Source organism: Podarcis filfolensis (assembly GCF_964270895.1).
Source record: "Podarcis filfolensis genome assembly, chromosome: 1".
NCBI lineage: Eukaryota > Metazoa > Chordata > Lepidosauria > Squamata > Lacertidae > Podarcis > Podarcis filfolensis.
This window is the reverse complement of record NC_139604.1, coordinates 118,940,664-118,954,862: the sequence shown is the minus strand read 5'-3', so window position 1 is coordinate 118,954,862 and position 14,199 is coordinate 118,940,664. Positions and strand designations below refer to the sequence as shown.

Genomic DNA, 14,199 nt, shown 5'->3' with positions numbered 1-14,199 from the left:
AATGTTTACAAAAGGGGGAGACGGACTTCGTCTTTACGCCTTCCCCGCTCGTGCCGAATCAAAAAGGGGTGATTTTTAATGTCCAATTTCCGTAATACTCACGGGTTGTTACTTTTAGTCCAAATTTCAAAGGAAGAAGTCAGCGCTCTCCAACCATGGCATGCGGCTTCGCTTCGCGGAGACGGGTAGACAGCTCTCAGCTCCGCGCCGCTCACCCCCGGTATGTTCCGGAGCCTTTAAAAAGGCTCCTTTGCAGCGGGGGGGGGGGACGCAAATGGAGCCCGCCGAGCCTTCAGTTCACAGGCTTCCCCGCCTGTGATTTTTTTCGGGTCCCCGCTTCGCCGTAGCGGTAGAACCCTAGCTCCACGAAGCAGATTTCCTCCGGAGATCGGAGGAAATCCGCCATTACAGTTGCTGGCGCTAACCGGAAGTCCTGAGGTACCACTTTAGCTAATAGGGCCTTCTGCTGCCTCTGCCGCCCAATTTCTGTTCTCATCCTGAAGCAAAGTTCTTAACCCGAGGTACTATTTCTGGGTTAGCGGAGTCTGTAACCTGAAGCGTCTGTAACCTGAGGTACCACTGTATTTATAAAACCAAATCAGGGGTAGCCAACCTAGTACTCGCCAAATGTTGCTGGACTCCAGTTCCCATAGCCAGCGGTCAAGGAGTTGTTGACCAGTAAAATCTGACAGGCACTGTGCTGGTTATCTGTGAGGCAAAGGCTAGTAGAATTTTGCAGGAGGGGTGGGGGAGATGATGCTTTCTCTGATCTTTAAAATACATTATTTATTTTTTTAAATAATTTTTATTAACTGGCCAATTACATCAAATTAAATCACATCACATAATTCCAAATTACAAAGCCAAATTTTTAAATTTTGTTGGGGGAACCCATACTTCAAGATCCAAAGGGGGATTCAAATCATCTTCTTATTACTGCGTTAATGTCCAAATCAGTCCCATTCCACATCATATCTTGTTCATATAATTTCTATTTTTCCTTTACGATCTCTTCTGTTAGTCTCCTTAAGCCGATAAGCAAAATAATAATCCTGTGTGGATTTCCCGTTCCTCCACTAAGTCCAGATGGTTTCCATATATCTCCTTCGTAGATAGCATCGCTCTTTCCATCATGAATTTGGCATTTGTCGCTCTTAAGTCCCACCGAGGAGTTGATCCACGATATGTAAACAACTCTATTTCTCTCTTTCTCCTCCCAGACCCAAGAGCTCCAACAATGCCTCCCAAAATGGCGACGGCATTTTTAACTGCGTCATTCCAAAACTCTTAGCTTTCCAGCTTCATCTTGAAACATTGCTTTGGTTCGAAAGTTTATCTCCACACAGCCTTAAATCCACAGCTTAAGTCCTTAGTTTCTGACTCATTAGGGGAGGGGATTCTTGTTAAATCACATAAAAAAAAGGAAGGCAGGTTTTCCCCTCCCTCCCCCCTCAGTCATTTGTCGTACCGTATCTTGACGTATCTTCTCATATTTTATTCTTGTCTTGTTATCAGAGATCTCTTCTGTCAGCAGTCTTTACTCCCCTTTTTCCTTGAAGCATGTGCAATTTATCTCGTCCAAATAGTTTCTTTTGAAGATGCTTGCAACTAGCGGCGCGAATCAGGGACGGTGTCCAGGAGTGCCGGAATCCCACAGGAGGGCTTTGTGCCTAGTGCCCCCACCCCCACAAATTCGGTATAGGACACAGCAGGCAAGGGCCGTCCCCCCCACAATCCTGGGGGGGGGGGTTAAGGAGGCTAATTACCCCCATCATAGCCTCCAAATTACCTCGTGTGGGTCGGAGAGATGTTATTGTCAGCCATCTTCCGATGCGCCACCTAGTGGCCCCCCTTTAAAATACATTATTTAGGTCATTAAGGAGTGGGTGCCAGAAGCAAGTCAGCAATAATTCGCACAGCTTCAGTGAATTTAACTCTCTTCAAAGAAAACAAGACAACCCAGGAGACCAGGCCTAGTGAGCACATCATCTCTTCCCAATAGAACTTGCCCCTATGAAGCAGTTGTGGGGGCTGAAGGTCCCTGTCTTCCCACAGCCCCCTAAGGCACCTCCTCCGGTTCCTTCCCAAGCAATCTGAGACTGTGTCATCTTGCCTGTCTCTGCTCAGCCCTCTTCATACCTCTTTGGATTCTAGAAGACCTGGGAAGAGGGAGGCTGGTTGCAGCAGGAGGGGGAGACTCCCTGGCTTCTTCAGCAACTCTGTCTCTTGGCCTCCCTCCTCATTTTCCACTTCTGCCTGTGATTCTGGGCTGCTCTCTGCCCCAGCCTCTTCCTGCTCACTAAACCCTGTGGCCTCATCACATTCTGACATCACCTTCTCCCGGTCTGCTCCCTCTGACCACTCATCGTTGTCCCACCACCATTCCTTGGGCTCTGAGCCATCTTCCTTTGGGAGTTCACCAGCTTGTGCCTCCCACCATTCACCTGCTTCCAGCCAGCCCATAACGTATGAGCAGAAATGGGGCACAGCAGGGCTATTTTTCCAAATGTGTCCCTGTCCCATTGCTCCGAACCAACGAATGGTGTTCAGATTCTGAGGACAAATTAATGACTCCCCTCAAGCCAGAGGCTTCTGATCTGGAGGCATTTAGACACATAATGCCTCAGAGCTGCTTTCAGAAAGAAAGGGAAAGTCATGTTCTGGTCCACCCACCTCAAAAAGAATATTGTCGAGTTGTAAAAAGGTGAAGTAAAGAACCTTTCTGATACTAATTAGTACAAGGATTTGTTTCAGTTATGTGTGTGCACAGTCTTAAGATTGCAATACTAAATACACAGGACAAAAAAAGTTCTCGAGTGCAGTGCAACTTGCTTCTGAGTAGAAATATATAGAATTGCACTGCAGTCCTTAGTCTGGATTTCCTGACGGTTTTCTCAGACTGAGTCATGTCTCGTGGGTTCTTTACCTACTTCCCTGCGACTCGTGGTCTTTCAGTTTTCTAGTTAACAGCGCAATAAAAATGATCGGATGAAAGACTGAATGTGTTTGGGATGCACGGATTCAGGTTTACAAGGGGGGAAGTCAGGCTGCCCCAGATTTGATTACTGTCCCAGCCCAGCTCCCCCGTGCCAAGGGGCTCCCAGGCCTCACAGTGCCACTGCAATGCTATGGCTTCTTGCATATTAGCTAAAGGTAAAGGGACCCCTGATCATTAGGTCCAGTCGTGGACGACTCTGGGGTTGCGGCGCTCATCTCACTTTATTGGCTTCCAGGTCATGTGGCCAGCAGGACTAAGCCACTTCTGGTGAACCAGAGCAGCACACGGAAACGCCGTTTACCTTCCCATTTATTACCTTACCTATTTATCTACTTGCACTTTGACGTGCTTTCAAACTGCTAGGTTGGCAGGAGCAGGGACTGAGCAACAGGCACAAACACTTGGCAAACCCTCACCGTAATCAACTCCCACCCGGAACCCAATGTCCCCACTGTGGAAGGATGTGTGGATCCAGAATTGGCCTCCACAGTCACTTATGGACTCATTGTTAAAACCGTGTTTATGGAAGACAATCTTACTCAGCTACGAGTGATCGCCAAAGATTGCATTTCATTAAAATACAAAATATTGTAGTTATTTTTAGGATAGTGAGGGCCTAAACTGGAAGCACTTTTACTGAACTTAGTCAAAACATACCTATTCCTCTGCTGTGGAGACGTACTTGTAGATTGTTCTACAAGTTTAAAGCAGAAGTTGTACACAGTTCTGACTAGCTGATGTCCCCCCACTCCACTCAAAAGAGCCAGCCACCCCTAGAATAATTTTGAATTGGATAAAAATGTTACTTTAAAAAATGAAAACACAATTAAAAGGGAAGAATGCATAAATGTTCATGCTGTGCTTTAAAAACATTTTTTTTTTTTTTGCTGTATTGGTGCAATATATTCTGAACAAAAGGCTAAACTAATTGTAAATAATGTGGTTACGGAACAATTTAAGATAGAGAAAGGGACACGACAGGGATGCCCAATTTCCCCACTGCTCTTCATTTCGGTCCTGGAGGTCCTGCTGAACATGATTAGAAGGGACCGGTTGGTTAAAGGTATTCAGGTTCAAGCCAAACAGTATAAATTGAGAGCATTTGCAGATGATCTAGTCTTGACATTACAGGAGCCAGAATCTAGTACCAAAAGAGTTTTAGAACTAATTCAAGAATTTGGCCAAGTGGCAGGATTTAAATTGAATAAGTCAAAAACTAAGGTTTTGGAGAAAAACGTAACACCGATTGAAAGAGGGAAGTTTCAGAATGAAACAGGTTTATCTATTGTGAAGAAAGTAAAATACCTGGGGGTTAACATGACAGCAAAAAATGGGAACTTGTTTAAAGATAATTATGAAAAATGTTGGGCGGAAGTGAAAAAAGATTTAGAAATTTGGACAAATTTGAAGCTTTCCTCGCTGGGTCGAATTGCAGCTATAAAGATGAATGTATTGCCTAGAATGTTGTTTCTGTTTCAAACATTGCAAATAGTGGACAAGATGGACTGTTTGAAGAAGTGGCAGAAAGACATTTCTAAATTTGTCTGGCAGGGCAAGAAGCCAAGAATAAAATTTAAGATATTAACTGATGCAAAAGAAAGGGGTGGATTTGCCCTGCCAGACTTTAAACTTTATTATGAATCAGCAGCGTTCTGCTGGTTGAAAGATTGGCTACTTCTTGAGAATACAGACATTTTGGATCTAGAAGGTTTTAACAATGTTTTTGGGTGGCATGCATATCTGTGGTATGACAAGGTTAAAGCTCATAAAGCATTTCAAAATCATATTGTCAGAAGAGCATTGTTTAATGTCTGGACAAGATATAAAGATTTACTTGAAAATAAAACCCCAAGGTGGTTATCACCGATGGAAGCGAAGGCTCAGAAAAAGCTCAATATGGAGGCCAAGTGGCCAAAATATTGGGAGATTTTGGAACAAGAAGGTGACAAATTGAAATTGCAGAGTTTTGAGAAACTAAAAGATAAAGTGCGAGACTGGCTTCATTATTTTCAGATAATGGAGGCTTACAATCTGGACAAGAAAATTGGCTTCCAGGTGGGAAAATCTAAACTAGAAACAGAACTTTTAGAACCCAAAACTAAGATACTATCAAGAATGTATAACTTGCTGCTGAAATGGAATACTCAGGATGAAACGGTTAAATCTGCTATGATTAAATGGGCACAAGATGTTGGACATAACATCATGTTTGCTGACTGGGAACAGTTGTGGACCACAGGTATGAAATTTACGGCATGTAATGCCTTAAGAGAAAATATTATGAAAATGATATATAGGTGGTACATGACACCAGTCAAGCTTGCAAAAATCTACCATTTGCCCGATAATAAATGTTGGAAATGTAAAGAAATTGAAGGTACATTTTTCCACCTTTGGTGGACGTGCCCTAGGATTAAGGCTTTCTGGGAAATGATTTATAATGAATTGAAAAAGGTATTTAAATATACCTTTGCGAAGAAACCAGAGGCCTTTCTCTTGGGCATGGTCGGCCAATTGGTGTTAAAAAAGGATAGAACTTTCTTTATGTATGCTACAACAGCAGCAAGAATACTCATTGCAAAGTATTGGAAGACGCAAGATCTACCCACTCTGGAAGAATGGCAGACGAAATTGATTGATTTTATGGGACTGGCAGAATTGACTGGCAGAATCCGTGACCAGGGAGAAGAATCGGCAGAAGAAGAATGGAAGAAATTCAAAGACTATTTGCAAAAATATTGTAATATTAAGGAATACTGAGTGATGTTGGATTGAAATTAAGGGGTTATAAGCTGTAATGGTACAAAAGAATATGAAAAAATAGTTCTTTTTTTGTATATAAGTAAAAGTTACAATAATTTAAGAAGATGGATAGAAAATAAGGCTTTTAGCTGTAATGCTATGAGATAAGGATTTGCTGGATGAACAATTTGAACTGGAATACAAGAAGGGGAGGTATGAGGAGGTCAGGGAAATATGTTATTGAAAAATAAGACATGAAATTTATGTGTTTTTAATATTTTTTCTTTTTAATTTTTTTCCTTTTTTTTCTTGGTTTGTATAAAATGGAAAATTTTAATAAATATCTTCTTAAAAAAAAACAAAAAACTTTTTTTTGCCTTTTTTAAAAAAGCGGTCAACAGCCTGTCTGAAGCATGTGAGGAACGGACAATTCCAATAGCCAAAATAGCATTTGATTTGCTCATTTGCACATCTGCCATTTCAGTTGTGAAAATGAGCTCCATTTTCTCTTTTTATACTACGTTCGCTTTCAGTCTTGGGAGAGATAATGTTTCATAGCGTACCTTTACTCCTTCAGGGGCTGATACTAATAATGCAACTTTGTGAAAGGCTTAGGAAAGCTTTGTGAAATTGCTTAGGAAACACTCATCGGTTGTTGTTTTTTAATTTTATGCCCATTGTAGCAATTTAAACACACTGTTTCTGGAAGTTGTACAACTTTCAATTCTACTTTTCTTGCTTCTTTTTACCGGTCATTTTATCGCATTGCAATTTGAAATGAAATTGTGACCCAACACGAGAAATAAAAAAGAACCCTAAAAGCACAGGTAGAAACCGGTATGATCATTTTAACGCAGCCACACAACTGCAGACCACCTGAAGGAAGCTCACAGACCCCAATTAGGGAACTCCTCTAAGCAGCCCATCCTCACAATGCGCCCTCTTTCCTCCCACCGAGCACCTCCTCCTACCGGTCACTTACCTCGCCCTGGGGGGCCCGGGGATGTGGTCGTATTTCATGTGGACTGATTTGATGTAGCAGCAATAAAACACAAAGACAGCGAGGAGGGCCACGAGCAGAGGGTGCAGCAAGCCCCAGATCACCGCTAGAGCCCCCATGGCAGCCGGGCGGTTCCGAGAGCAGCCGCCTCAATGCCGCCGCCCGATGCCCTCGCTCCTCTTTTGCTTTGGCAAGGAGAAGAGCCCTTTCGATGTGGGAGGGCGCACGCTGGAGCAGAAGGGTCCTTTGCGTAAAGAGGCCGCCCTAAATCGCGAGCGGAAATCCTAAACGAGTTGCAGGACCGAATTCTCCATTCAGCAGTTTCCCGGGGCGGGCGGCTGGACGCGCATCCTTCCCTCCACCTTGGCACCCGCCCTGTGGAACGCCCTCCCACCAGATGTCAAAGAGAAGAACAACTACCAGACTTTTAGAAGACATCTGAAGGCAGCCCTGTTTAGGGAAGATTTTAATGTTTAATAGATTATTGTTATTTTAAAATTCTGCTGGGAGCCGCCCAGATGGGCGGGGTATAAATAAATTATTATTATTATTATTATTATTATTATTATTATTATTATTACTCTCAGTCCCAGTTCAGTCCGATGTGAGCATCACTTGCACAAAACTGACCGGGTTTTTATTTCTTTCCTAGGGGAAACCGTTATGGATCCTTGGAAAAGTGCCTCTCCAGCTGAGTTAGCAATTGCGCGCGGGCTGTATCTTTAAAGGGAAAGGCCTTTTGCGCGCTCGCTCCTCCCAGTCTAAAGGCGTTTTTTGCCTGACAGAGGCGGACGTTGGCTTCGCTCCTGCCGAAGCTGAGCTCTCCGCCGCCATGGAGGCGCTGGAGGTGATCTGGGGCTTGCTGCGCCTCTTACTGGCCGTGTCCCTCCTGGCGTTTGGCCTCTACTGCTGCTACCTAAAATCTATTCATATGAAATACGATTACATCCCCAGCGCCCCGAGGGCGAGGTAAGAAGCGGGAGCGTCGACAAGTTTCCTTTCCCGATTCTATCCAGGGAAGCAGGATAAACTACAGAGCAGCAGTCAGCGGCCTGGATCCCACCCCCCACCCCCCACCCCCGATGCTGGCTGGGGTTAATGTGACTTTTAGCCCCAAATATCTGGAGGGTAGTAAGCTTCCGAGGGTAGTTTCTTCCCAGTACAATCCGTGCGTTTTTACGCAGAAAGAAGCCCCCTGCTATGTTCCAGGGGACTTTCCGCGCATGCCTATGTTTGCTCAAAAGTAAGCAAACTTCAATGGGGTTTACTCTCTCGTAAATGGCGGGTTTAGGATTTGGAGGTTCAACCTCCCCCACTCCCCCACTCCTTCCAAGCAACCTGTTTATGATGCATCTTGGTCAGGCGCTATCCAGTTAATTTTCCTTTGGCTTCTTTGCTTTTGGCAAGATCCAGGCAGGCTGGAGCAAATTCATGTCGCACAGTTGAAGTCGGTTTGGTATTCTACTTGCTCAAAGAACCCCCTCCCCAAATCAGACCCCCCCCCCGGTTTTTTTCATCGATAAGGAAGGACATGGGGAAAATGGACCGGATTGTTTGCAACATCTACAACCTCCCCGCGTACAGTTTGCAGTGGATACTCAATAAATAGCAGGTGTCGTCCAAGCTTTTTGCAAACTTTGTGCAAATAAATCCCGAGGAACATTAAAAAAAAAAAGTTGCCCGGTTTGTTTGTTTGTTTGTTTGTTATGCAGCAGCAGCAGCAGATCAGCTTGAATTGTGGAACTCGCATTTGTGTTTGAATCCTGTCGGAAATTAGTGGCAGTCTGGTAGTATTCCAGAGAGACTCCTGCTGTTTCAGATTCAGATCTTATTGCATGAACAATGTTGAGCTTTAAATAATGTTTTAAATCCCCCCCCCCCCATAGAAGTACAGTCTACTGTGGAGGGGACCACACTGCAGCAGAGAGGAGTTTATGGCAATCTTGCAATGCAGTCCACTGTTGATGTACCAGGTAACAGGTGGGGCCAAGGCTGGCCTAGACTTGAAGCCAAAACCCACCCACCCCCAAAGCAAAACACCCTGCAGAATGCCGAGAAACTAAAATTGCACCCCCTCAGATTCCTTCCCAGCTTGTGGAAGTCCAGGCAATTTCACAAAGAAGCTTTGTGTGCAGTTCCATACCCCTTGCAGTTAGACCCATGCTTCTAGATATTAATAAGAACTCAAGATACCATATTTTTTGCTCTATAAGACTCACTTTTTCCCTCCTAAAAAATAAGGGGAAATGTGTGTGCATCTTATGGAGCGAATGCAGGCTGCGTAGCTATCCCAGAAGCCAGAACAGCAAGAGGGATTGCTGCTTTCACTGCGCAGCGATCCCTCTTGCTGTTCTGCCTTCTGAGATTCAGAATATTTTTTTTCTTGTTTTCCTCCTCCAAAAACTAGGTGCGTCTTGTGATCTGGTTTGTCTTATAGAGCAAAAAATATGGTAGTTTTTAAACCTTACATATGAAGCAAGAGCTGGGTTAGAATGAGCATAGACACCACAGTTGGCAACTGTCTTTTGTTTCTTGGGCAGTGTGGTGCAGTGGTTAGAGTATTAGACTGAAGCTCTCTAGATGGAACTGGGCAAGTCACACACTCTCTCAGCCTAACCTTCATCTGTGGGTTGCCGTGAGGCTAAAATGGAGAAGAGAGAAAACATGCAGCACCATCTTGAGCTCCTTGGGATATTACTACTATTGCTGTTATTATTTATTAAATTGGTATAGCGCCCTTCATCTGAAGATCACAACATAAAAATACAAAACGAGAACATGAAATGCACATTAAAAATAAAAAGCAAACCAATAACCCTCCTCCCACAAACACATTTAAAGGGACATAGAATGATGGTGATAAATCAGGGACTGCCAAGCTTGGCACCTCCTTTGGTGCCCCTGGGTTGAACCATAATTCCCCGATTCCCAGCTTCCATTTTTTTTATTTTTAAAGTTTTAGAATGTTCGGAACCTGAGATAGGAGGCAAGGCCAACATTCTCATTTTTCCCCCTACTCATCTCTTGGTGTTTTACCCTCCCTTTGGAATAATTTGCTGCCCCAAGAAGAATTCCTGTGTAACCCCAGTATTTGAGAGAAGGAAAGGTCTAGATGTGGTCTGGGCAGGGGGGAGCAAGGGATTTCCACAGGCAGCTCCATCAAAGTCAAGTCCAACAGCTGGGTACTCTTCTGAGTCTTGATGTTGTAAGTGGTTCTTAACACGCTGGAATTTTCCAGACATATGCCTCTTCTGCAAGATGGGATCCACAAGTTTGCCCTGTTCAGCTGGCAGATAATTGGGGGGCGGGAGGAACTGCCATAGTCTATGTACTGTTCTCATTCCACCCATAAAATTAGCAAGACTGTGTGTGCGAGGAGTCATTGGCTGGTGATAGAATTTGTGTATTGTATGTCAAATCACACCAACCTAGCAGTTTGAAAGCATGTCCAAGTGCAAGTAGATAAATAGGTACCACTCCGGCACGAAGGTAAACGGCGCTTCCATGCACTGCTCTGGTTTCGCCAGAAGTGACTTAGTCATGCTGGCCACATGACCCGGAAAAACTGTCTGTGGACAAACGTCGACTCCCTCGGCCAGTAAAGCGAGATGAGCGCCGCAACCCCAGAGTCGTTCACGACTAGATTTAATTGTCGGGGTCCTTTACCTTTTTTTTTAATGTCAAATCACATAGCTCTACCCTACTCCAACTCCCTGGTCCTGAATGGGGTAACTGTGTCCCTGAAGGACCAGGTGCGCAGCCTGGGAGTCATTTTGGACTCACAGCTGTCCATGGAGGCCCAGGTCAATTCTGTATCCAGGGCAGCTGTCTACCAGCTCCACCTGGTACACAGGCTGAGACCCTACCTGGTCGCGCACTGTCTCGCCAGAGTGGTGCATGCTCTGGTTATCTCCCGCTTGGGCTACTGCAATGCGTTCTACGTGGCGCTACCTTTGAAGGTGACCGGGAAACTGCAATTAATTCAGAATGCGGCAGCTAGACTGGTGACTGGGAGTGGCCGCCGGGACCACATAACACCGGTCCTGAGAGATCTGCATTGGCTCCCAGTACGTTTCCGAACACAATTCAAAGTGTTGGTGGTGACCTTTAAAGCCCTAGACGGCCTTGGTCCAGTATCCCTGAAGGAGCGTCTCCACCCCCCATCGTTCAGCCCGGACACTGAGATCCAGCTCCGAGGGCCTTCTGGCGGTTCCCTCATTGCGAGAAGTGAGTTTACAGGGAACCAGACAGAGGGCCTTCTCGGTAGTGACGCCTGTCCTGTGGAACGCCCTCCCATCAGATGTCAAGGAAATAAGCAGCTATCTTATCTTTAAAAGACATCTGAAGACAGCCCTGTTTAGGGAAGTTTTAAATATTTAGTGCTGTATTGTTTTTAACACTCGATTGTGAGCCACCCAGAGTGGCTGGGGAAACTCAGGCAGATGGGCGGGGTATAAATAATAATAATAATAATAATAATAATAATAATAATAATAATAATTAATAAATTATCATCATCATCATCATCATCATCATCATCTTGCTGGCTGTGGAGCCAGCCTTGACAATGATTAAAGGGGCAGGATCCATGTCCTCCTTTTCACCTGACTGTATCTTCCATGTATGTGTGTGCCTTACATGCCTTAAATTCTGCCTTTACCATTTCTTTGCAGCTTTTTCTTGGGCCACCTGCCAATGCTATGGGGAATGCTGAAAAATAATGAATGTGCTCATCAGCTCTTCTTGCAATGGTATGTAAAAAAATAATAATCAAGTAGTTTAAAATATGAGATAATGAATTGCATTGCCAGCAGTCTATATGGTGTCTTGGTTTGTTTGTTTTTTAAAAAAATCTTTAAATGCATGTCTGCAGACAGAAGCTGTTCTTTTTGAAATTTTGTGTGGCACCTACTAATTGTACATACTTCATCAATAATAAAATAATACGATAACTAGTTCTCATCCGGTTCAGAAGAAGTGTGAAAACTCCAAATGTTAGCCTCGCTGAAGAAGCAGATACTTGGGTGTGATATAATTTTGTGTTTGTGGTGTTGAAAGCTGATTAGCCAATGCAGAAATTTGCTTTGTTTGCCTGGGTGCTGAGAGTGAACCTTTGATAATGTGATGAAGCTACTGAGTTGCAAATTTGCCATCTTGAAAGGGTGGTGGCTGTTAGTCCCTCTCTGATCCTGACAAGTGATAATATTGCTTAACATTACATATTTTGTAAGGTGCCAAGCCTGTGCTGCACAGCACAAGACATTGTATGTATGTTTTTGATGTTTTAATTCTGTTGTAAATAAAGTTTTGTCATTAAAATTTTGAATAATATTTCCGTGGGCCTCGGCAAGGTTTCATTTCCAAAGGAGTCGGTTCTTATGCTTCCAGTCGCTTCAGACTGCGCAATATTTAATATCTGCGACAGCGAATGCCTTCTTTGGGGCCGCCGCCACCTCTTAATTTCTGAGGGAGGTGGAATTTCCACTGCTGAACATAACACCTCAAGGGGTGTGTAGGGGGCAGTCTGTCAGTTATTTGAGGCACAAGTCATTTAGGGCTTTAAAGGCTAGTGTGAGCAGATGTTGGGCTCATAAAGGAACCAGCAGCCAATGGAGCTGTTTTAGAACAGGGCTTCTAAAGGAAACCCCAGCAAATAATCTGGCCGCTGTGTTTTGGACCAGTTGAAGGTTCTGAGTCATCTTCAAGGGAATCTCCCTGTAGAATACATTGCAGTCATCCCATCTGGAAGTTACAGGAGCAATGGAGTACTATGGTCAGTTCATCTCTCTCTTGAATATCTTATATATACTCCAGCTGTCCCTATATGCTGGGGAACATATTCTCATATCCCTGACACTAAAGATACAGCTTTTTTTTTTAAGCGAGCCCATGTTCAGGAATTTCCTTTCAAGTCTTTACACAGCAATGACCTTAGAAAGAAAGAAAAATACGATGTCTCTTGTTCTAGTGCAGTGGTACCTCTGGATGCGAACGGGATCTGTTCTGGAGCCCCATTCGCATCCTGAGCAGAACGCAATCCACGTCTGCGCGTGCGCGGGTTGCAATTCACCACTTCGGAGCATTCGCATGACGTAATTTTGAGCGTCTGCGCGAGCGATGAAACCCGGAAGTAACCCGTTCTGTTACTTCCGGGTCGCCGCAGAACGCAACCTGAAAACGCTCAACCTGAAGCGTATTTAAGCCGAGGTATGACTGTATGTGCTTAGTATGGCAGCAGCATTTCTTACACCTTGTTTGATAGATAAATATGGTCATTAACTTGATCGTATGGTCACTTTTTACTACTGTTCAAATATCTTCCTTCACAGGGCTAATGAATATGGACCCATCTTGCGTTTTAATGCCTTTCACAGAGTCATGGTATTGGTATTAAGTCCTGAAGGAGTAAAGGTATATTTTGCGGTTTTCCCCTCTGAGCATGAAAATGAAAGTGATTTTTCAGAATTCCAGTATTTAGTGTATTATGCATCATTCCCTCTTCCAGGGAACTCTAGGAGTTGTAGCTTTGTGAAGACAGTAGGTAACTCCTAACAACTCCCAGCACATTGATCAAACTACAACTCCCAGGATTCTTTGGGAGAAGCCATGACTGATAGAGATCTTGACTCTTTGTTGTTTTAGAGTCTTTGACACCTTATTACAAACCACTTGAGTACATTTTTAAATATATAGTAAGTGGTCTAAACCACAGAGCCTAGGGCTTGCCAGTCAGAAGGTCGGCAGTTCAAATCCCCGCGACGGGGTGAGCTCCCATTTCTCGGTCCCAGTTCCTGCCAACCTAGTAGTTCGAAAGCACATCAAAGTGCAAGTACCAGTAGAGAAATAGGTACCGCTCCAGTGGGAAGGTGAACGGCGTTTCCGTGCGCTGCTCTGGTTCACCAGAAGCGGCTTAGTCATGCTGGCTGCATGACCTGGAAGCTATACTATCCCTCGGCCAGTAAAGCGAGGTGAACGCCACAACCTCAGAGTCGTTCGACTGGACCTAATGGTCAGTGGTCCCTTTACCTTTAAGTGGTCTATTAGAGGACTAAATTATCCCCACCCCCACCCTCCAACTTCACCACATTACAAGTAGCTCAGGAAGACTGCTGAATCACACACTTCCCAGCATCTCTGATTTAATCCCTATGGTTCAAACCATTTGTTTTCCCAGTAGAAGAGATCCGTACATTTGGATTAAATATAGCAGGGGTGCAGGAATTAGAATTACACGCTTCCGGAGGCGGCGCGACCGGTAATGGCTGCCTTCTCCGAGTAAGGAGAAGGGAGCTCCGCTGTAAACGGGTCGTCCGCTACGGCGAAGCGGAGACCCATTCAGGAAAACCACAGGTGGCAGAAGCCTGTGGTCTCGGGACCCGGCGGGCGCCAGAAGCAGCCCCCAAAACGTTGAAGGGACCCCGTAAGGGGCTCCGGATCGCGGAGGGGGTAGCGGCGCTGT

General features: G+C 44.7%; 1 protein-coding gene across 3 annotated transcripts in view; it reads left to right on the top strand.

The window, feature by feature from the left end:
* The first annotated feature begins 7,504 nt into the window (after window positions 1-7,504).
* Window positions 7,505-14,199, top strand: part of LOC310763573 (cholesterol 24-hydroxylase-like) — a 49,083-nt gene continuing 42,388 nt past the window's right edge. For all 3 annotated transcript variants that reach the window (XR_014548665.1, XM_083616085.1, XM_083616084.1), the window contains exons 1-3: window positions 7,505-7,709; window positions 11,414-11,491; window positions 13,070-13,151. Coding sequence is in view for 2 of the 3 variants with exons in the window: in XM_083616085.1 (XP_083472211.1) it covers window positions 7,573-7,709; window positions 11,414-11,491; window positions 13,070-13,151 (297 nt within the window). In the remaining variant the exon portion in view is untranslated. The remainder of the gene's footprint in view (window positions 7,710-11,413; window positions 11,492-13,069; window positions 13,152-14,199) is intronic.